The sequence below is a fragment of the Vigna unguiculata genome, chromosome 7 (assembly GCF_004118075.2).
Source record: "Vigna unguiculata cultivar IT97K-499-35 chromosome 7, ASM411807v1, whole genome shotgun sequence".
NCBI lineage: Eukaryota > Viridiplantae > Streptophyta > Magnoliopsida > Fabales > Fabaceae > Vigna > Vigna unguiculata.
Genome location: NC_040285.1, coordinates 5,589,880 through 5,610,583, shown reverse-complemented (window position 1 = coordinate 5,610,583; position 20,704 = coordinate 5,589,880). Strand labels below are relative to the sequence as shown.

General features: G+C 26.8%; 1 protein-coding gene across 1 annotated transcript; it reads right to left on the bottom strand.

The window, feature by feature from the left end:
- Positions 1 to 4,271: 4,271 nt before the first annotated feature.
- Positions 4,272 to 5,715, bottom strand: LOC114192746 (F-box/kelch-repeat protein At3g23880-like). The gene has a single exon (XM_028082543.1). It carries the CDS (start codon positions 5,605 to 5,607, stop codon positions 4,417 to 4,419), a length of 1,191 nt encoding a protein of 396 aa, XP_027938344.1. The 5' UTR covers positions 5,608 to 5,715; the 3' UTR covers positions 4,272 to 4,416.
- Between the last annotated feature and the right edge of the window lie 14,989 nt (positions 5,716 to 20,704).

The window sequence follows — 20,704 nt, the reverse complement described above, 5'->3', positions numbered from 1 at the left end:
CAAGTATGAAAAGCAATTTTTTTATAAAGAAAGTTTGGATGCAGTGGGGTTATGATGATCGATGATTATAAAAAGTAAAAGAGGCTTCCTTTTTGGTTTTGCACTTACGTATTTAGTATGAATTATAGGAAGTTTGCAATTGATATCATGATAATATATTACATATAGAAATATGTCTACATGGAAGAAATTAAAGTAAGGAGTATTGATATAATGAAATATTAGTATATTAAATTAGTTATTGTTGGGTATTATTATATTGTAACATACATAGATTATTATCTAGCTTTATATGGATATTATTTATATCTTGATCGATGATATTCTGATTTGGTTTTTAGGTAATATTTATGATATAAAGTTTTGACGTTCGAAGATTGTCAGTTATATTTTATAGAAATGAGTTGGATATAAAAGTTACTTAGGTTGAAAATTGGCAGGGTATCTTTTATTTTATTTTAACTGAAATGTTTAACGTTTTTAGGTAATTGTTCGGTTTGTGTGTGTTTTTTCTTTTTCTTGTTAATAAGGGTTCCTTTTTGTAAGAATTGTGAATTTGAGATAAAGAGGAAGGGTTCTGTGATTGGAGTGAGAGGCTTGCTGTCGTGTTAAATACCTTATTACGGTTTCTATTTATACTTTATAAGTTTGGCAACTTTAGGGAAAACTTTAAGTAGCGGAAATGTTTTCTTTGCATTGTATGTTAAACTTTCAAGTTGGAATAGATACAGGGAATTAACTTTTATTATCATTATATTTATAGAATTTTTTTTACATCACGTTCGATTGTATAATCGTTTGATATATATATATATATATATATATATATATATATATATATATATATATATTTCTTAGAAATATATTCTCGATAATTAAAATACTTAACGTATTTTAATGTGGCTTAGTTTCTTAATCTATCATTCTCTTATTTACTTGGCGGTAGAATAATCATAAATTTTGAATTATGGAACTTGTGGTCCCCAACAACATGTTAAGACCGTTAGGCAGTGCATAGTCCAATTTCGCCTGGTGGCGCTTAGGCAGCGCCGGGTAATAGTGAAGGGGACAGGGGTCCATTGCAGATGGATTTGCATGGATGAGTTTGATGGCTTGGTCAGGGATATGCTGGATTAGTTACGAGTGGGGAGGTTTGTAACGGAGATTTGAGATGCATGATTGATGCGGGCGGGAAGGTCCGTATCTGTTGTACTCTTGTGTGGGGATACAAGCGGGGAGGTTCGTATGTTCCGTGCTCACACTTGAGGCTACTATGAGCAGGGAGGTTCATAGTAGGTGTTCACGCATGTTGGACTACGAGCGGGCAAGTTCGTAGAGTTGGACTACGGGCGGGGAGGTCCGTAGAGTTGGACCACGAGCGGGTAGGTTCGTGGAAGTATGATAATCCCTAAGGACCAAGGTTGTGAATGGATCTTTCTCATATAGGTTATGAGATTGGGGTGTAATGTTATAAAGAAGTCAATAAACTAAAAATTGGCTAAGATAGATTGGGTGAGGCTTAATGTTTATTATTTTATTGTTTGTATTATTTTTCTTTCTCAGCTCACCCTGTTTGTGTGTTTGTGTTTGGCGATGATCACGTGACTTGTCACGTGGGAGCAGATGTGAATCTAGGTGAGAACGCCAATGCATAATGACAGAGCGAGGCAGACGATGGAGGATTTTTCTCTATGTTTTATTTCATGCATTTTGTAATAAATTTTATGATGTTTTTTCTCTATTATGAACATGTAATAAAGATGGAGCAGTGTGATTGAACTACAGCGAGATAAGTTTTAAATTTTCCCGCACTCGGGAACTTTATATAATATCTTAATTTCAAAAGAAATTTTATGATGTATGCTTTATCTAGTAATATCCATCTAGGGTGTTACAAAAGTGCTTATTGGAGAATGAAGTAACAAAGAAGAGGGAAAGAGAAATGGTCACAAAGATGAAAAAATGTTTTATGTTGCAAGTGATGACAACGGGTCAAGTCGGACACAAATAGTGCCTACCCGCAACTCGACTCATAACAAAAAAATCCATTCATTACCCACCTCGTTACTTGTTGGGTACCCGTTTAAAAAATACTTGTGGATTTTATAAAACTTGCGGCTACCCGTGGATTCCCATGGATATTTTAAAAAATATATTTTATAAGTTTTTAAAATAAAATTTAAATATAAAATATAAAATAAAATATTAATTAAATTTTTATTTTAATTAAATTTAACTTAATAAAATATAAATTAAATTTGAATTTGAATTTTTTACGCGTAACGAATACTCGTGGTATGGTTAGAATGATACTTGCACCTGACTCGTTTATAAACGGGTATTAAAAATACATGTTACCTACGGGTACATATTTTCTATCACAAATATTATCTTGCAAACACTTTTATAGAGAGAATAGATGCACACACTTTGAGATGTTTAAATTTGTAGGTCTCACACGTTTTCATTAAATTTTAAATAAAATGACCATTTAACATTAACTACAAATAAATACAAAAAATTTACGTTAGGATCACACATTTTTTATTTATTTATCAAATAAACAATGATATTATAATTTAATGATCTATCTATAATTTGATTGTGCATGACTCTCTTGGCTAGAATTCTTCGACCCTGGGTTAATGTACTAGTGAGTCAAGGAAGAAGATACATAGGCCTGCACATCCACATTAGTTAAGGAGGACACCTTGACTTGCATGTCCACATGAGTCAAGGAGGAGGATGTCCTATTTATACTAGTGTAGTGGTTGGATGAGGACACCTAGGCCAACACTGAGGATACCTCAACTAATGCACATTGAACACCAATGGATCAGGATACCTCAGCGAATGCACATTGAAGACCCAAGGATGAGTACACCTCGGCCTGTACCACAAAGTTAAGGACATGTAAGTCACTACTAACGGGTCTACATAAGCAAAAGGATTAAGGATAAGAAAATACATTAGGAAATCCTAAAAGCAGGTAATCTGAGGAATCCTAGGCCTAATAAATAGGACCCATCCTGGTACTATATATAGTCATTATTTATAAGGTATGTGAGAAGAATCAATTTTGTTATATATGCACATTTGTATCACGTTTCTAACTTGAGCGTTGGAGTGTCTTTGTAGACACTCCCTCCATATGGGATACCCAAATCATTCCAGAAAATGACACGATGACACATCAAATTAGATGATATATCAACACCAGGAGTGCCCCCTACAAGGCTTCCTCGTCAAGGTCACATTATCCTCATAGGAAAAGAACATCCAAGCATTTGTACTTGATAATCAAATTTTGTTAATATTTTTCTTAGTTTTTTTTGATATTTTGACTTATGTACAAAATAATAAATATGTAAATCAAATACTTATTTTTTTCAATTTTTAAATATGTCAAAAATATCTAAAAGAATAATAATAAAATAAAAAAATAAAATATGATAATGCCAATTATCAACTTTATTATCCGAATAATACAAGCAATAGTAAAAATCGAGACTATATGTCTCAGCCTGGACTTATGTACCTCTATACATACTTAGGCGAACAAGAAAACAATACAATATTCTACAAATTACTTCAAAAGATAAAAAAATCTCTTTCCCACTTTTAGTTTTATTTTTTCAAATTAATTCATTTCAAATATCTTTTTCTCGTAAGCACACGGATAAAAACAATAATATATTCTGTTAAAACTTGAAATTAAAAGTGGTTTAAAAGGAAAATGAATATCATTATAAGGAACTGCTTTGAGATGTTTAAGAACAATGAATACAAACTTTCTAATTTATGTCATGACTCTTTAATATGAATAGAGTGTATTAATTGCAATAATTAATGCTTTTAAAGAAATACTAAATGAAAACAAAGATTTAAAGTTGTAAGAAAGAATATTTTCTTCTTTACCAAATTTTGGTTTCCTTTTTACTTTTTGTTTTAAAAAGTTAAATATCATGTTCATTATTCTCTTCCAAGTAACTCTACGTCGAGTTATCTTCTCATCTTTAAATTATATATATATATATATATATATATATATATATATAAAACTATTTAATTAATTATATTTTTACAAATTAATTTTAAAAGGATGAATAAAAATAATTTAATATTAAATTAATGGTTAAATATGTTTTTAATTTTTAAATTGAGTACATAAAATTAAAATATATCACTAAACTCTAGAAGAGATCCTTAATTTGTTCATGGTGGATTTAATCATGTATTGCATAAAATGATTAAAAATTATGCAATGGAAAATTAAAAATACAGCATGAATTACATAATTCAGAAAGACAACTTACATTCTAGAATTCATAATACATTTCCAGAAAGACTATGGAACTTCATATCATCCTTAACCTCATATGATGTGATAGCCTTATCAACATCAATTAAGACAACTTAATTCATACACGGAGAAACCAAGCTGTGAGCATACTCATGAGAGAAAAGATACCATTTGTCATTCTCGTAGCGTTCATCCCCATCTACTCTATTATATCTGGTGTTATACCACAAAAATCTCGGTTTAAATATACAAGTGTTTGCAAGCAGCAGAACCTCATCATCCTCCCAAATTATCGACAACTCTAATGGAAATTCATCATTGACATATTCCTGATAACTAAAAGTCAGTAACTTGGACCAAGATTTTTCATCGTTAAACTCCCTCTTCAGCCAAATAATTAAGTTATACTCATAATGATGAAAAAGACACAAACAACCCTTCAAAACCTCAATCTCAGGACCATAAACATAGACTTCTAAAATGCCATCAGGCATAGGAAAATATCTGCATGTCTCATCCTTTAGATGGTAAGAAAATATTTCAAGCTGATTCATTTTAACTCCATCAGAATTATCAAGGTAAAATTTGGGAAATGCTAACCAGTTTAAAGTAGCACTCACAAAAATTCCGAAAGTTCGAGGACTTCCATACGCATACCCAGTAGAAACAGGGTCACAAGTTAACGTATTCCTCCAACAAGTATCTCCTAAAGACCAAACTCTTACCTCCAGTGTCTGCGATTCATTCTTATTATTATCCAAGAACACAACTTGGTAAGTGTCACTCCATTCATCATATCCAAACCCAAACCTAAACCAGGAAATATCTTTATAATCGCTGTTTCTAAAACGAATATGTGGAGAGTCTTTAGACATGGCCCTTATGGCCGGATTCCAAATCCGAAACCAGTATTCTGAAAATACCTCTTCAGTAGAAGAATCCTGTAAGCATACTAAGCCATTGCAGACACCCAAGACAGTGTAACTGCGATTGAATGGGCGATTGTTGCGATGTAAAGTTTCAAGGGTGGATGATGGGTTGTCTAGTAAATCTTGTATAGGGCAAATTACGGCATAATCCCTGTCCTGTGCTCCGTCGTCAGCGGTATCTACAAAGGTCAATAGGAGGTGAGTGTTTTTTGGAGACCTTTGAAAATGCAGTTTCACGAATGCAGGATCAGAGACAAGATGGTTCCACGCTTTTGAAACGCATCTCAATTGCACGACCTCCTTCAGCGGAAGCCATGACAAAATTTCCATGAGCATATTCTCGGGAAGAACACAACTATTCTGAGTAGAAGACATGTTGAGAAAAAGGTGCAGATTGGAAAATGAAATAACAGATAAGAAGGAAAGAGAAATGGTCACATTGATGATGAAAAGATGTTATGCTTAAGAAGCTTTTATTGTGAAGATGCGGAACACACGCTTCAATTTTCTAAAAAATGTAAGGGCAAGAGTATATAAATAGGATTCTCAATTCCTTCTACACATTTTAACCAGTTCTCCTATATTAAAAAAACTTATACAGCCACTAATTTTAACACTACAACATTTTTCTAATCACTCTTATCCATCATTTCTTTTTGTATTTTCTAAAACAAAAATAAACATCATTTCTTTTTCTATTATCTAAACAAAATAAATAGATACAAAAAGCCTCTTTCCTACTTTTAATTTTATTCTGTTTAATTAATTCATTTCTAATTTTTTTCCATAGGCACATAAATAAAAATAATAATATATTCTGTTAAAACTTGGAATTAAAAATGGTTTAAGAAGGAAGAAGAATACCATTTTAAGGAGTTGATCTAAGACGTTTAAATTTTAGTCCCACGCGCTTTCACTAAATATCAAATATAAATGACCATTTAATATTAACTGCATAGAAATATAAAATTTCTCATTTATGTTATTATTAGACTATTTAAGATAAATAGAGTGCATTATTTACAATAATTAATGCTTTTAACGAAATACTCAATTAAAACAAATATTTAAAGTTTTAAGAAAGATTGTTTTCTTCTTTCCACAAAATTTTAGTTTTCTTTTATTCATTATTTTTAAAAGTTAGAAATTACGTTCATTCTCTTATAAGTAACTATATATTCTCCTTTCATCTTTAAATAATTTACATATATTTATTTTTTTATACGTAAAGTGGAAAAAGAAAATAAAATTACAACTATTTAATTAAATATTTTTCTTTTTATAAATTAATTTTAAAAGAGTAAATAAAAATAGTTTAATATTAAATTAATAGTTAAATATATTTATAATTCTTAAATTCGAATACAAAATTAGAATTTATCAACGTGGATCCATACACATTCGATTTTTTTTTTTTGTAATAGTTTCTGCATCATTTTTTTATTCTCTTTATATCCTTCTATTTATGGACCCTATTTCTAATATTTAAAAAACTATATTATATAATTATAAAAAATAATAATTGTTAAAATGTTTATACTTGTTTTATTGTGAGAATTTTACTACTAATAGCCTTTTTCCCACTTTTAATTTTAGTTTTTAATTAATTAATTTCAAATATATTTTTTCCTTAAGCACACCGACAAAAATAATAATATATTTTGTTGAAAGTTAGAAATAAATGTGGTTTTAAAAGGAAGAAGAAATTTGCTTTGATATGTTTAAATCTATAGGTCCCACGTGCTATCACTAAATAAAAATAAAAGGCTAAAATACTTTTTTTATCCCAATTTTTTTGTCAAATATGTCCTAATTTTGGTTTTGTGTTCAAATAGATTTTAATTTTTGTCAATTTTGTTCAATGGGGTCATTTTTTGCTAACACCATTTAAATCATTAAGGACCATGAACAATGATTGTTACGTGTCACTTCGTGGTTTTTTTGAATTTTTTATTTTTTTTTATTTTTTTTAAATGTCCACATTTCAATCCAGCAACTGTCACGTGTCAAAGTCAATGTTCTATATTTAATTTGGTCCCTATATTTATTGTTTTTGTTCAATTTAGTCCTAATTTTTGTTAACATGAACCAATTTGGTCCCTCTCCAAATTGAAATCAAATTTAATTTTTATATTAAAATTCACATTTTTATTAAATATTTTTATATAATATATTAAAATTCACATCATTATAACTTTGATATAAAAAATAAATTTGGTCACATCTTCGATAGGAACAAAATTGGGACTAAATTGAACAAAAATAATAAATATAGGAATCAAATTAAATATAGAACATTGATTTTGACACGAAACACGCCATTAGATTGACATGTGGACATTTACAAAAATAAAAAATAAAAATATAAAAGATCTAAATGGTGTTAGCAAAAAAGATCTAATTGAAAAAAAATTGACAAAAATTGTACCTATTTAAACACAAAACCAAAATTAGAACTTATTTAACCAAATTTAACAAAAATTGAGAGAAAAAGATATTTTAACCATAATAAAACCGTGTTAAAATGTGTCAAAATTTTGTGTTAAAACATGAAGGAACGAAGAATATCAATTCAAGAAGTTGCTCAGAGATGTTTAATTCTGTGGTCCACGCGCTTTCACTAAATGTCGAATACAAACGACCATTTAATACTAACTGCATATCAGTACATAGTTTCTAATTTATGTTATTATTAGATTCTTTAATATAAGTAGAGTGCATTAATTGCAATAATTAATGTTTTTAAACTTATACTCATCCGTTTAAATTATTAATTTAACTTATATTTATCCCGTTTAAATTATTAAAATACTCACAATTTTTTAACTATCCTAAAGAATATATATTCAAATACCCTTATTTTTCTTTATCTTTGTGCAATTATATTCAAATTGTGTATTATTAATTATGGTCAATTAAATAGATCTATTTTTCATATTTGAATACTTTTACTCCTTTCTGATATTTTATTTATTGTGTTTTTTTTTTCAAAAATGAAAATATTTAACTCACAATTTCAAATGTTCAATTATATAAACCTTTTATTTAGTAGGTAATATAAAAAACTTATTTTTTATTATCTTCATTCCTTAATTTTCATTTCTCATTAAGAACTTTTTTTTTTCTTAAACATTTTTCATTATCTCTTACCGGTTTGACTACTATGATATCTTAAAGTTGCTTTCTTTTAGATTTTCAAGGTGTCTTTCATCTTATAAGACCTTTAATTATATATACACTTGTTTTCGTTTGAACATTATCATTTAATGGTGTATCAAATTGCTTTTAAGACACACATTTTATCATTTTTACTTATTTTTAATATTTTTATTTGTTGTTTATTTCTATCATATAGACTAATTGTTTGATGATTTTTTATATAATTTCTTTTATTTTCTATCTCATGTAATAAGTTTAATTTTATCACCACAATTATATAAAATTATTTTATTTACTATAATATAATAACTTAATGTTAATAACTTAATCTTGTTTCTCACTATCCAACATAAGTTGAAGTTAAAAAGATGAAAGATCTATGTTAAATTTCAATTATTATTAGTTTAATATTTGTTCTTTGTGCAATTTCATTCAAATGATGTATTATAATTTTTATTAGTGTATAAAAAAGATTTAATTAGAATTTAGAGAAAGTAAGGAGAGAGACATTTAAAATATTGTTAAACTTAGATACTTATTTGTTTTTTATATAATTTTGTAAAAGTATTTGTTACTTTTATCAACTTTGTTTCATTTATCGCAAACTTAATAAATATTTTGGTAAATATTTTGGTTCTGAGAAAATTTTATTTGGTATTCTAAATGGAAATGTATACAATTATAATTTATTGATAAATATTTGATATTAAAAAAACAAGAATACATCCTTTTTTATATTGAATATTAGATAATATAATGTATCTTTTACCATGATTTTTTTTATTTTTGTTTATAAAAAATAATTAATTGATATGCAATTAGTAAGGAATCGGTACGGACATAGATATAAATGTATACTTGTTACCTGGTGATGATGGGGATGAGATAAAAATGTTATATCCATTGAATATGGGTATGAGCAGTGGCGGATCTTGGCAAAAATTTATGGGGGAGCCAAAATAATATACTCAATTTATATATTTAAGATTTTTGTCATTAATTCAGGAAAAAGTAATACATAATTTAATATAGCTATAGTTATAACAGAAAATACATATATCTAAATAATATTGTCATTCATTTTTTCATATTCTTGAACTTATTAAATAATTGAATCATAACTATATTTTTTAGCTTTTTTTTTTCAATGTAAATAACCATATTATCTGCAAAATATTGATTTTCCATTTTACTAATATGTACATATCGATTCAAAAGTCATCACAAGTTTTTGTTCTCATCTTCACTTCTTTTTTATCAATTTTAAAAAATAAATTTATTCTTTAATTTTTTTTATCAATATACCTGTCTATAAAACAAGTTTAAGACTAAAAAAATAATTTATTATAATTTAATCAAAAATTGAGAGACATAATTACTACAAATAACTATGATAATCAAGTTACACTTAAAAATTCTCTATAAAAAATCACATAATACATTATTTGCTTTTCTCTTTTCATAAAAAAATGAATATACAAAAGGGTAATGAGATAAAAAAAAAGGACTAAATATTAAACAAGTGTTGCACTACCAAGTGAAACAAGAGAAATTTTTTTTCCTTTAAGAATAAGAGAAGATATGAAAAAGATGAAGACAAAAGTAATGACGTTTCTGCTTAACTTTTTTTTTTTCAATAAAAGAAACCAGATAAGAGTAAGAAACGAATACAAAACGTGAAAAAACACAAAAAACAATATAAAAAAAGATAAAAATTATCTTAACAATTTTTTTTATATTATATTTAATTTTATATTGTACTATTTATTAAAATTAAATTATGTATTTCATAAAAAAATAAAAAAATATCTAATTTATTTTTTATTAATTTTTGATATATTACTGTCTAATTTAAAATGATACACATAATTTAAAACATTTAAAAATATATAATTTAAAAAATTTTAAACACATAAAACTTAAAAAAAAAAAAGTTGGGGGGGCCGTGGCCCCCGCCTGCTCTAACGTGGCTCCGCCACTGGGTATGAGGATGAATGAAGATGAATTCTTTCTTTGAACATGGGTATGAGATACTGAAACTCATTCCCGCTCTCCCATTGTTATCCTTAGTTTAACTATTAAAGTAATTATCCTTTGAATGACATGTCAAATAATTACACACAATATATATCAATCACAAAAGTTAGTTTTATCATTAATTACTCTTTTGTTATTATGCCATTTTCAATCAATTGACATATACATATTTATTTTTATGAGAACCTAGAAAATGGCTTGAGAGGACTGATGATTTTTTTATAAAAAGAGAAAACTATAATATTTTAATAATAAAAGGTTAAGTTATATAAAGATTTCTAAGGGTTGAATTTCATTTTGTATAAAATCACTATCTCTCTAAATCATATATCTATAAACCACTTTTTTGTAGGATGAAGATGAAGATTGCTTGGACATGAGGACTCACAAAATGCAGAAATAAATTTAATATTTTTCTTAAATATGAGTTGTAATTTCTTTTGAATTTCAAAGTATATTAGGTGACATTGCATTAGCTTTTAATGTTTTCAGTTGTACAATCATGATTTCACATATACATTATCGTATTTGCATATTTACTTTTATTACCAAATGTTATGACTTTTACTTATGGTTTCTCCAATTACAAAACTTATGAATATGAATTTAATTGTCTATTATCTTATTTATTTCATAATTTAAAATAAATAAGTTTTTTAATAATTTATATGACTGGTTATATTTTTATCTTGCTCAAAATAAATTGGAAGAATAAAAAACTAATTATTTTTTATAAATGCTATAACTTTAGTCCAAAATAATAAGTCACATTAAAAAAAAAAAGTGTTCCCTAAATATACAACTTATAAGAATAAATCACATTTTTAAAAATGTTCCTTAAAAACTATCAAAAGAAAAGGTAGCATATAAAATGTGTTGCTTAAAGAATAGCCAACATTTAAAATGTATTACCAAAAGAATTGGCAATGTCTAAAATGTGTTGCCTAAAAAATATGCAATGTTTGAAATATGCTGCCTAAAACTATGAATAAACCATTGCCTATACACTCATAAAAAAGTGTTGTCTATTGTACTTGTCTAAGACAACGATTTTCAAAACATTGGTGGCCTTAGAAAAAAAAATTGTTGCCTTTGAGCAATGGCCACGACTGGAAACTCCACGGTTGAAAAATCGTTGCCAAATCGTTGCGTAAACTTAAGGCCACAAATATATTGCTTTTGGGATGTTGTCTAAACTAAAAAATGGTGTAGTGAGTAAGTCATTTTTCTACCCTTTTCTTAGGTCAAATTTGTTTTCTTCCTTGCATGCAATCTTCTTCTATTGCATGTGTCATCTAAATCATTAATGTGAGTCTCTACTAATCAATGATCATAATGATATGGTGTGATCATGTTTGTGAAGTTTCTGTGTGTAAATAGAGCATCTTGTGGGGTTGAAGGCATTTTGGTTTTTAGAGCACCTTTGAGAACAAAGGTAGTTTAATCAAGGTAAGGGAAACTAATCTTAATCTTTGCACGCTTGAATTCCATTGTTTGATTTGGTTGTTTAGTTCTCTATGTGTTGATGGTCAAATTAGTATATTAGTTCGGATTGATCTTGGTTGAATTAGGTGAGAAATTGTATGATAATGTGAAATTGTGTTGATTGATATAAGGATATATGATATGAATTTGGGGTTTATCTGTAGCGGTGTATCCTTAGTTCAAATGGGTCATTTTTATCAAATTGGTGTTGTTTATGACTTGTTCGTTGAAGGAAAACTCCCATTTGAGCTAAAGATGCCACTAATTATGTAGATTTATGTGTCTGCGTTATTAAGACTCGTTAGACGAGTGAACCGCTCGCTAAGCGAGTGCAAAAATTGATTTATGGTAGAGAGGGTAGGGAGGCTTTCTCGTTGAGCAAGTAATCCTCTCGCCAGGCAAGTTGGGTTTTCTTGCTTTGAATCATCCAAAAAAAATTAGGATTTCGCTTCATTAACCGTTGAATTGAGCTGAAATTTTGACAGCTAGTTCTTGACACATGAATCTTCACTTTGACGTTGGGATCTTTGGCTTGAAGTTTGTTGTTAGAAAAGGCAGTCACTTAAGATTGTTCTATTTTAAGTTTCTCTTTTTGTGAAGAGTATTTTTACTTGATGCGTTGGTGGGTTGTTATGCAATTATTTTGTTATTTTGGTTTGATTTTGGAATAAAAAAAAAGTATATTATGAATGATAGATGTGTGTGTCTTGAAATGTAAAGTGTAAAGCATGATAATGTGATAATATATATATATATATATATGTATATATATATATATATATATATATATATTGTGGATATGTGACATGAATGTGAAGGAATTGTTGAGAAGATTATATTCTACGGAACTGTAATGCTATCATGAGTATGAAAGTGGAGGCATGGAATGGAACAACGGAAATTATTGAATTTTTTGGTTGTTTGAGGGTTGTGCTTCTAAGGAAGAAGTGCAAACCCTTGCTAGTGTTATGAATTGACTACAAATATGTGTTGGTTATAAGTTATCCTATACTCTACGAAGCTTATAAACTCACATAGAGTGTTGTAGTCTAGGTGCAGAGAGTTGAAGGAGGTTTTTATGGAGAGATTAGGGGTGAGACCCCTTGTCTGGGGATGCCATAAGTTAACTTAAGCTGTTAAGGGAAATTTGATTGGTTTGTTAGGCTAAGTGGAGTCAGAGTTGTTTGTGCAATTCAATAAGAGGTTTTATGACAGGTGCAAGGCTTCTTGTGTCAAAGTCAATATATAAATATGGATATTGAGTCTCGAATACATGTGTCTATGCTTCTTTTATTAAATCTTATTTGTTGAACTGAATGCACGACTAGTTTAAATGTTTGCAGGTTATTTGCTCAGGGTGTGATATTGATTCTAAAATGTTCAAAATTATAATTAACGTACCTTTTCTTTTGATTTTGAATTAGATAGAATAACTTCTTTAGATAAATTTTATTACCTTTTCTTTTGATTTTGAATTAGATAGAATAACTTCTTTAGATAAACTTTGAATAAAAGGACTCTTTTTACATCTTGGATATATTTAATAATGTCTCATGTTTGTTTGGTCACTTTTGCTTAATATCTATGATGTATGCAACCTATGAAAGAATTTCTCTCTATTTTTAGGGTGTTACAATTTCGATAAAAAATAAAAAAGAGAAACGTTTATAAATATTTATAAAGAAGTTATAAAAAATTATGAATACAAAATATTATTTTAAAAAGAATGGTTTTGTAGATGTATATGTTATAATTACATATAATTTACTTTTTGTTATTATTATAAGCATACAATGAAAATACTTTTAATATGATTTTATATATATATATATATATATATATAATATAAAAATGATAAAATTAATATGTATTAATTATTCTTTAGCCACGCATTTTTTTAATTTTTTATTGTTTTGGTTTTTTAATGGGGATGTGTGATGTATTTATTGTTGAACTATTTCTTTAAAAGCGTTACTTATCGCAATTAATTCACTCTATTTATATTAAAGGGTTTAATAATAACAAAAACTAACAACTTTGTATTCATATGCAGCTGATATTAAATGGTTTAAATGGAAATTTGTATTCAATATTTGAAAGCGTGTGGGACCTACAGTTTTAAGATTATAGTATAATTACTTGTACAGTACCCAGTTTAGGATTTTGGTATAATTACTCGTATAATATCCAATTTGGGGCTAGTGTGTCAAATAGGTACCCGATTTAAAAAAGTGTCAATTGTGTCTCTAAATTAGTTTATGTGCATCAATTGAGTCCATTTATGTTGACGTTGTTATAAAGGTTAACGTTGACTAATACTGGTTGGTTTGTGAATTAAATTTCGTACACGTGAAGAATTTATACTAATGACGTGGATATAGGATATGTTGGCTGGTAATGAAAAATTAAAATACAAATGCACGAGAAGAAGAAAAATAAAATTGGGGAAAGTTGTCGAAGTGGAGACGAAGTGGAGGAAGAACTGACGTGATTAGTGGTTTTGCTGGGACTGGGATCTGAAATCAAAGTTCGAAGGCGACATTGAGAGCGACTTGCGGGCCATCGTTCACGAAAGGTTGGTATTCGCTTTGTTTGTGATTTACTGATTAGGGTTTTATGGTAGAGGTTAAATTTTGAACTGGTGTTGATTTATGTGTTTAGGCGCGCTGTATTTTATGTTTTTGTAGTTTCAATGTTTTGTATTTTGTAATGTTTGAGTCAGTATTACTTTATTAGTTTGTCCCCCATTATATGTGACGATGACGATGTGGTGTGGTCCCTCTTTCTTAATTGTTATCGGTGTCTTGGTGTCTTGGTGGTATGGAATGTAAATTGTGGGTTACTGTTTGGGTTTTTTTATATTTGGCAGGGATATAGAGTTAGGCATATAATAGTTGACATGGACGACGAAAATTTTGAAGTGGTGTATCACCATGGGGGAAGAATTGTCAATGATGGGTCACTGAAATACGTGGGAGATAGTAGTACTTTATTTTGTGACCTTGGCAGATGGAGTTTCTTTGAGATAATGTCTATTTTGAGGGAGATGGGGGTATGTGAATGTGAAGGAATTATGGTATTCAGTAGGTGGGGGTTTTGTGTTGGAAGGAAGGTTGGAGTTGCTCAATGATGATAGAGGTGTATGTCATATGGTGAACATAGCCACTCTGAATGGTCAAGTGCACCTTTATGTGGTACACTTTGTCTGTGAACCTCAAGTAGTTCATATGATAGAGGACCAACCTGCTGTGGAGGGGGATGGTCAGCAAGAAGCAGTTGTGGGGGCTGAGAATGGGGGAAATGATAATGTGGATGGGGATGCTGAGGAAGAAGTGGCTGTTGAGATTGACAATGAATCACCCAATAATGTGGATGGGGTTACTGGGGAAGAGGTTGTTGTTGAGGTTGGTATAGAGGCACATGATAATGTGAATGGTGTGGTTAATGAACAAGTTTCTGTTCAGGGTGAGGAGGACTTAGTTGATAATTGTGAGGCTTACAAAGACTCTGTTGTTGAGTGTGAGATTGAGGCTGAACATGTTGTTGGGGATGGTGAGGAGGAAGTTGGTGGAGAAGACCCTATTATTGAATGCGAAATTTAGGTTGAAGACATTGTTGGGGCCAAGTGGGAGTACTCAAACAAAGTCACAAGATATAAATGTGTATGTCAGAGGATTTCTGATAATGAGTGGGAGTTTGAAACATTAGATAATGATGACTATAGTGATACAACAGATGACGATAGAGACAACTATGGTCACTTTGGGATTTTTTTTCAATGCCTAAAAGTATGGAGAACTACAAGTGGGAAGTTGGAACCTATTTTGCTGAAAAGGAAGAATTTACGGAGGCACTGAGAACTTATGGTGTGCATAGTAGTAGGAAACTTAAAATATTTAGAAATGATAAAAGAAGAATTTGTGTGAAGTGTTTGGGTGGCAAAGTTAAAATGCATTATTGTTTTAAGAAATGAAATTAATATAAAACTTATATAAAAAGATAATGAGTAATTTGTAGTATATTAATTAGTTAAAAATATAAATTATTTAAACTGTGTTGTCTTGTTAAAATGCGTGTATAGTTACTTTTAAGGTTGAATAAATTCTTTTAATTTGAAATATAATTAGGAGTAAAATATAAATGTAATATATATATATATATATATATATATATATATATATATATATATAATAAATAAATTTATTTATATATTTTAATAAATATTATTTTAATTATTCTTATTGGAAAGGTACACAGTATAGAAAATAGTAAATAGATTTTAATATATTGTGTTGTTAAAATAAATTAGCTAGTAATTTGTAATGCATTATACATATACAATTACTTTAAATACATGATAAATTTATGTAATTTGTTTAATTTTAATATATATATATATATATATATATATATATATATATATATATATATATATATATATATATATATATATATATATATATAACAAAAAGAAGAAGAAAAATATGATGAATAGAGATGATTTATGATACGTTACAATTATATTGTTGAAATAAATTCGTGGTTTGGTTATGTGTTCTTCTTATGTTTGTTTTTAATATGAGTATTGATTAATCTATTACATATTAAGAAAAGATGATACTACTAAAATTATTACATTATCTATTTTCTTTTATTGACACGTGTCATAAAAATTAGTTTTTTCGTCATTTTAAAATTCTAGTACAAAAAGACCCGAGTTCAAATCCTACAAAAGTCAATTTGTTTTTATTTTTTCATTATTTATGATTTCAACTATAATATTAATTATAAATAATATTATTATTTGTAATATTTTTATAAGTATTAGTATTTCTAATTATTAATAATATTATTTATAGTGATATTAGTAAAATTATAACAAATATTAGTATAATAATAATAATAATAATTGTTATTACTATATGTTACTATTATATATTATTACTATTAGTATTATTAACATTATTAGTAGTAAAGTTATTACTCTTCTTTGTAATATATAATATTATTACTATTATATATTTTTGTTAGTAATTAGTGATAAATTATTTTTTTGTCTTAAACTTAAAAAAAAAGGTATATTGATAAACATATGATTAGTTTAAAATTTCACTCCAACATTTCATTGTTGATGTTCATACCCATTAAAATTTGAAGGATTTGTCGACAATTATTAAATTATGTCAATCTTTGACAAAAACAAACAAATTAAAGATATTTTACTTGATTGGTAGTCTAATTCATTTTATTTAACTCTTAATGTTTCATTTTCTAGAACGAATATTATCAAAACAAAATTCAGAATAAGATGAAAAATAAATTTATTGAACACAATATGGTTATTTACATTCAAAAAGGAATAACTATAGATTTTTCTTCCGAATAAATTATTGATGAGTTCAAAATTTTTTATTATAAATTATTTTGGCTCCTCTAAAATTATTGGTCAAGATCCGTCACGGATTATTATTATCAACTATAATTAATAATCATTATTACTATCAACTATACGTATTATTATCATTATTATTAATTATAATTATTTCTATTATTATATTACTAATATTATTGTATTACTATTATTATTATTATTATTATTATTATTGTTAGATACATATTTTACTTTTACTTACTGTGTAGGAATCATGTTTCAATTACTTGTCATTTTTATTTGTTTTGTTATTCATTTATCTTTACATTTGAACAATTATTTCAATTTAAAATAATAGTTACTAATAAAATAATAAAACTGAAAAATAGTTTTTTATTATAAATAATTATTTAAAGTTAAAATATAATAATTAAGAGGATAAAGTTGATAAAATAAAAAGGATACCAAAGATGTTTATCACTTTATATATGTAGTTGTATTAATATTATTAGTATTAGTAGTAGTATTGGTATTATTTTTTTTATCACTACGCGATATTATTATAGTGATATTATTATCATTATTATTATTATTATTATTATTATTATTATTGTTGTTGTTGTTGTTGTTGTTGTTGTTGTTGTTGGACACATATTTTACCTTTATTTACTACGGGATCATATTTTAAGTACTTGCTCTTTGTATTTGTTTTGTTATTCATTTTATCTCTATATCTTGGTATTTTTTGAATGAAAAAAAAAATAGTTACTAAAATTAGTAGAATAATAAAACTGACAAATTTTTTTTATTATGAATAATTATTTAAATTTAATAAATAATAATTAAGAGGATAAAATTGTAAAAACAAAAAAAGGACATAAAAAATGTGTATCTCTTTATATATTTAGTTAGTGTATTATTATTATTATTATTATTATTATTAGCATTATGAGATATTATTATAATGGTATTATTATTATTATTATCACTACAAGATATTATTATAATGGTTATTATTTGTTTTGTTATTCATTTATCTTTATATTTGAACAATTATTTTAATTTAAAAAATTAGTTACTAAAATTAGTAAAATAATAAAACTGAAAAATATTTTTTTATTATAAATAATTATTTAAATTTAAAATATAATAATTAAGAGGATAAAATTGATAAAATTAAAAGGACACCAAAGATGTTTATCTCTTTATATATATGTAGTTGTATTAATATTAATAATATTATTATTAGTAATAGTATTAGTATTAAATATATTTAATTTTTAGCAACATTAAAATATACTTATTTTATTATTTAATTACTATTTTATTTTTTATTGGTGAGTTTTAAATAAAATATTATACACACAAGTACAATATTTATGAGTATTTTTATCCTTTAAATAAAATAAAATTGTATTAATGGTTATTAGGTTAGATTTTATTTAATATCACACTTAATTATATACTTTTGTAGGATTTAATACATATTAATTATCCTTAACAAGTGTCAGGTAGTCTGGTTAGCAAGAACCTAACAAATATGAGGTTATTTTATTTTTTATTGGTGAGTTTTAAATAAAATATTATACACACAAGTACAATATTTATGAGTATTTTTATCCTTTAAATAAAATAAAATTGCATTAATGGTTATTAGGTTAGATTTTATTTAATATCACACTTAATTATATACTTTTGTAGGATTTAATACATATTAATTATCCTTAACAAGTGTCAGGTACTCTGGTTAGCAAGAACCTAACAAATATGAGGTTATTTTATTTTTTATTGGTGAGTTTTAAATAAAATATTATACACACAAGTACAATATTTATGAGTATTTTTATCCTTTAAATAAAATAAAATTGCATTAATGATTATTAGGTTAGATTTTATTTAATATCACACTTAACTATATATTTTTTAGGATTCAATACATATTAATTATCCTTAACCAGTGTCAGGTACTGGTTAGCAAGAACCTTATGTTTGTCACTCTTTTACAAATACTTTGATACATTTATCTCTTTTCTCATCCTTAAATAACCTGTCCAAAAAATATTGATATTTGTGAAAGTTAAAATTATAAATTCTAACAATTATAAATCTATCACACATGAAATTTTCAACAGTTAAAATAATTGCCATAATTATACATATAAAAAATGGTTTATGACAAATATTTTAATTGTTAGAATTATTGTCAGAAAAGAAAAAATAATAGCAGTTAAAAATTGTTACACAATGTAAATTAATTTGATAATATTTTATTATATTTTAACAATAAAAAGTCGCTAAAAATATATCAAAGGTAAACTACCACCACAAAATATATATATTTTTTGACGTGTACAAATTACACAGAAGGATACTATTCCATCTTTGTTCTTGTCCCAAAATATTCAAATAAATCTTTATTATGATTTTTTTATGTTTTGCTCTCGTATTATATCCAACTCTTTCTCACAATAAAGGTGGTTGCAAATTTTAATCTGATTGCAAATTCTAATCAGTAATACATGCCAAGCTAATAAAAGAAAAATAAGACATATTAAACTTTTGATTTTAAAACTACCAAATATAAAATTTTGAAGTGGAATTGATAATAAATGATAAAAAAATATATAATGGACAAAATATCTTTTATTATAAAAACCAAAAATGTGATTATTGGGCGGAAGCTACCTTGAGCATAAGCTTCTTAATTCCCAGAACAAAACCAACATCACTATTTCCAATCCCAGCAGCAAATTCACCAAATGCTCCCGCAATACATGTTTGAGAATCGGTACATAAGAGAATCAATACACTAGATCATAAGGTAATGCTTTTCTAATTATACAGAATGTTAGAGGAAGAGGTGATAATTAAAAAAGAGAACTCAAACTTTTTTACTTCAAAATGTCAAGTACAATAGGGCATTTATAGGAGATAATAGAAAAATCTAGACTCATTTCTAAGAACTTCTCTAATTAAAACTCCACTATGAAATTTTCTACGACCTTTACTGGTTAAGACATTCTAGAATTTCTAGACTTTATTAGGAAAACTCAAAAAACTTCTAAATATTTCTATTATTTCAAATTACAATAACACTAAACAAAGTCTTGGAAGCACAAAATTTTTGCACTTCAAACTTTCTTCTTGTGATGTTTTGCTCAATCATTGTGTATTTGATTGGTTTTAGTTATCATGATTTTGACCAGATTTTCCTTTTGGGTGAGTCTTAATTCTCTATTCATTTTCCAGGAAAAAAAATTCTCTAAATTAAATCTTCTGAAATTTGTTAGTCTCAATTAATTATGGCTTTTATGTAATCTTTCAGTTTATTGTTCTATTATCCAAGTGGCTACTTATAATTGGTACAAAGTAATTTGTGTAGGTATCTTATAACGATAATGCAATGTAGAGGACATAAAT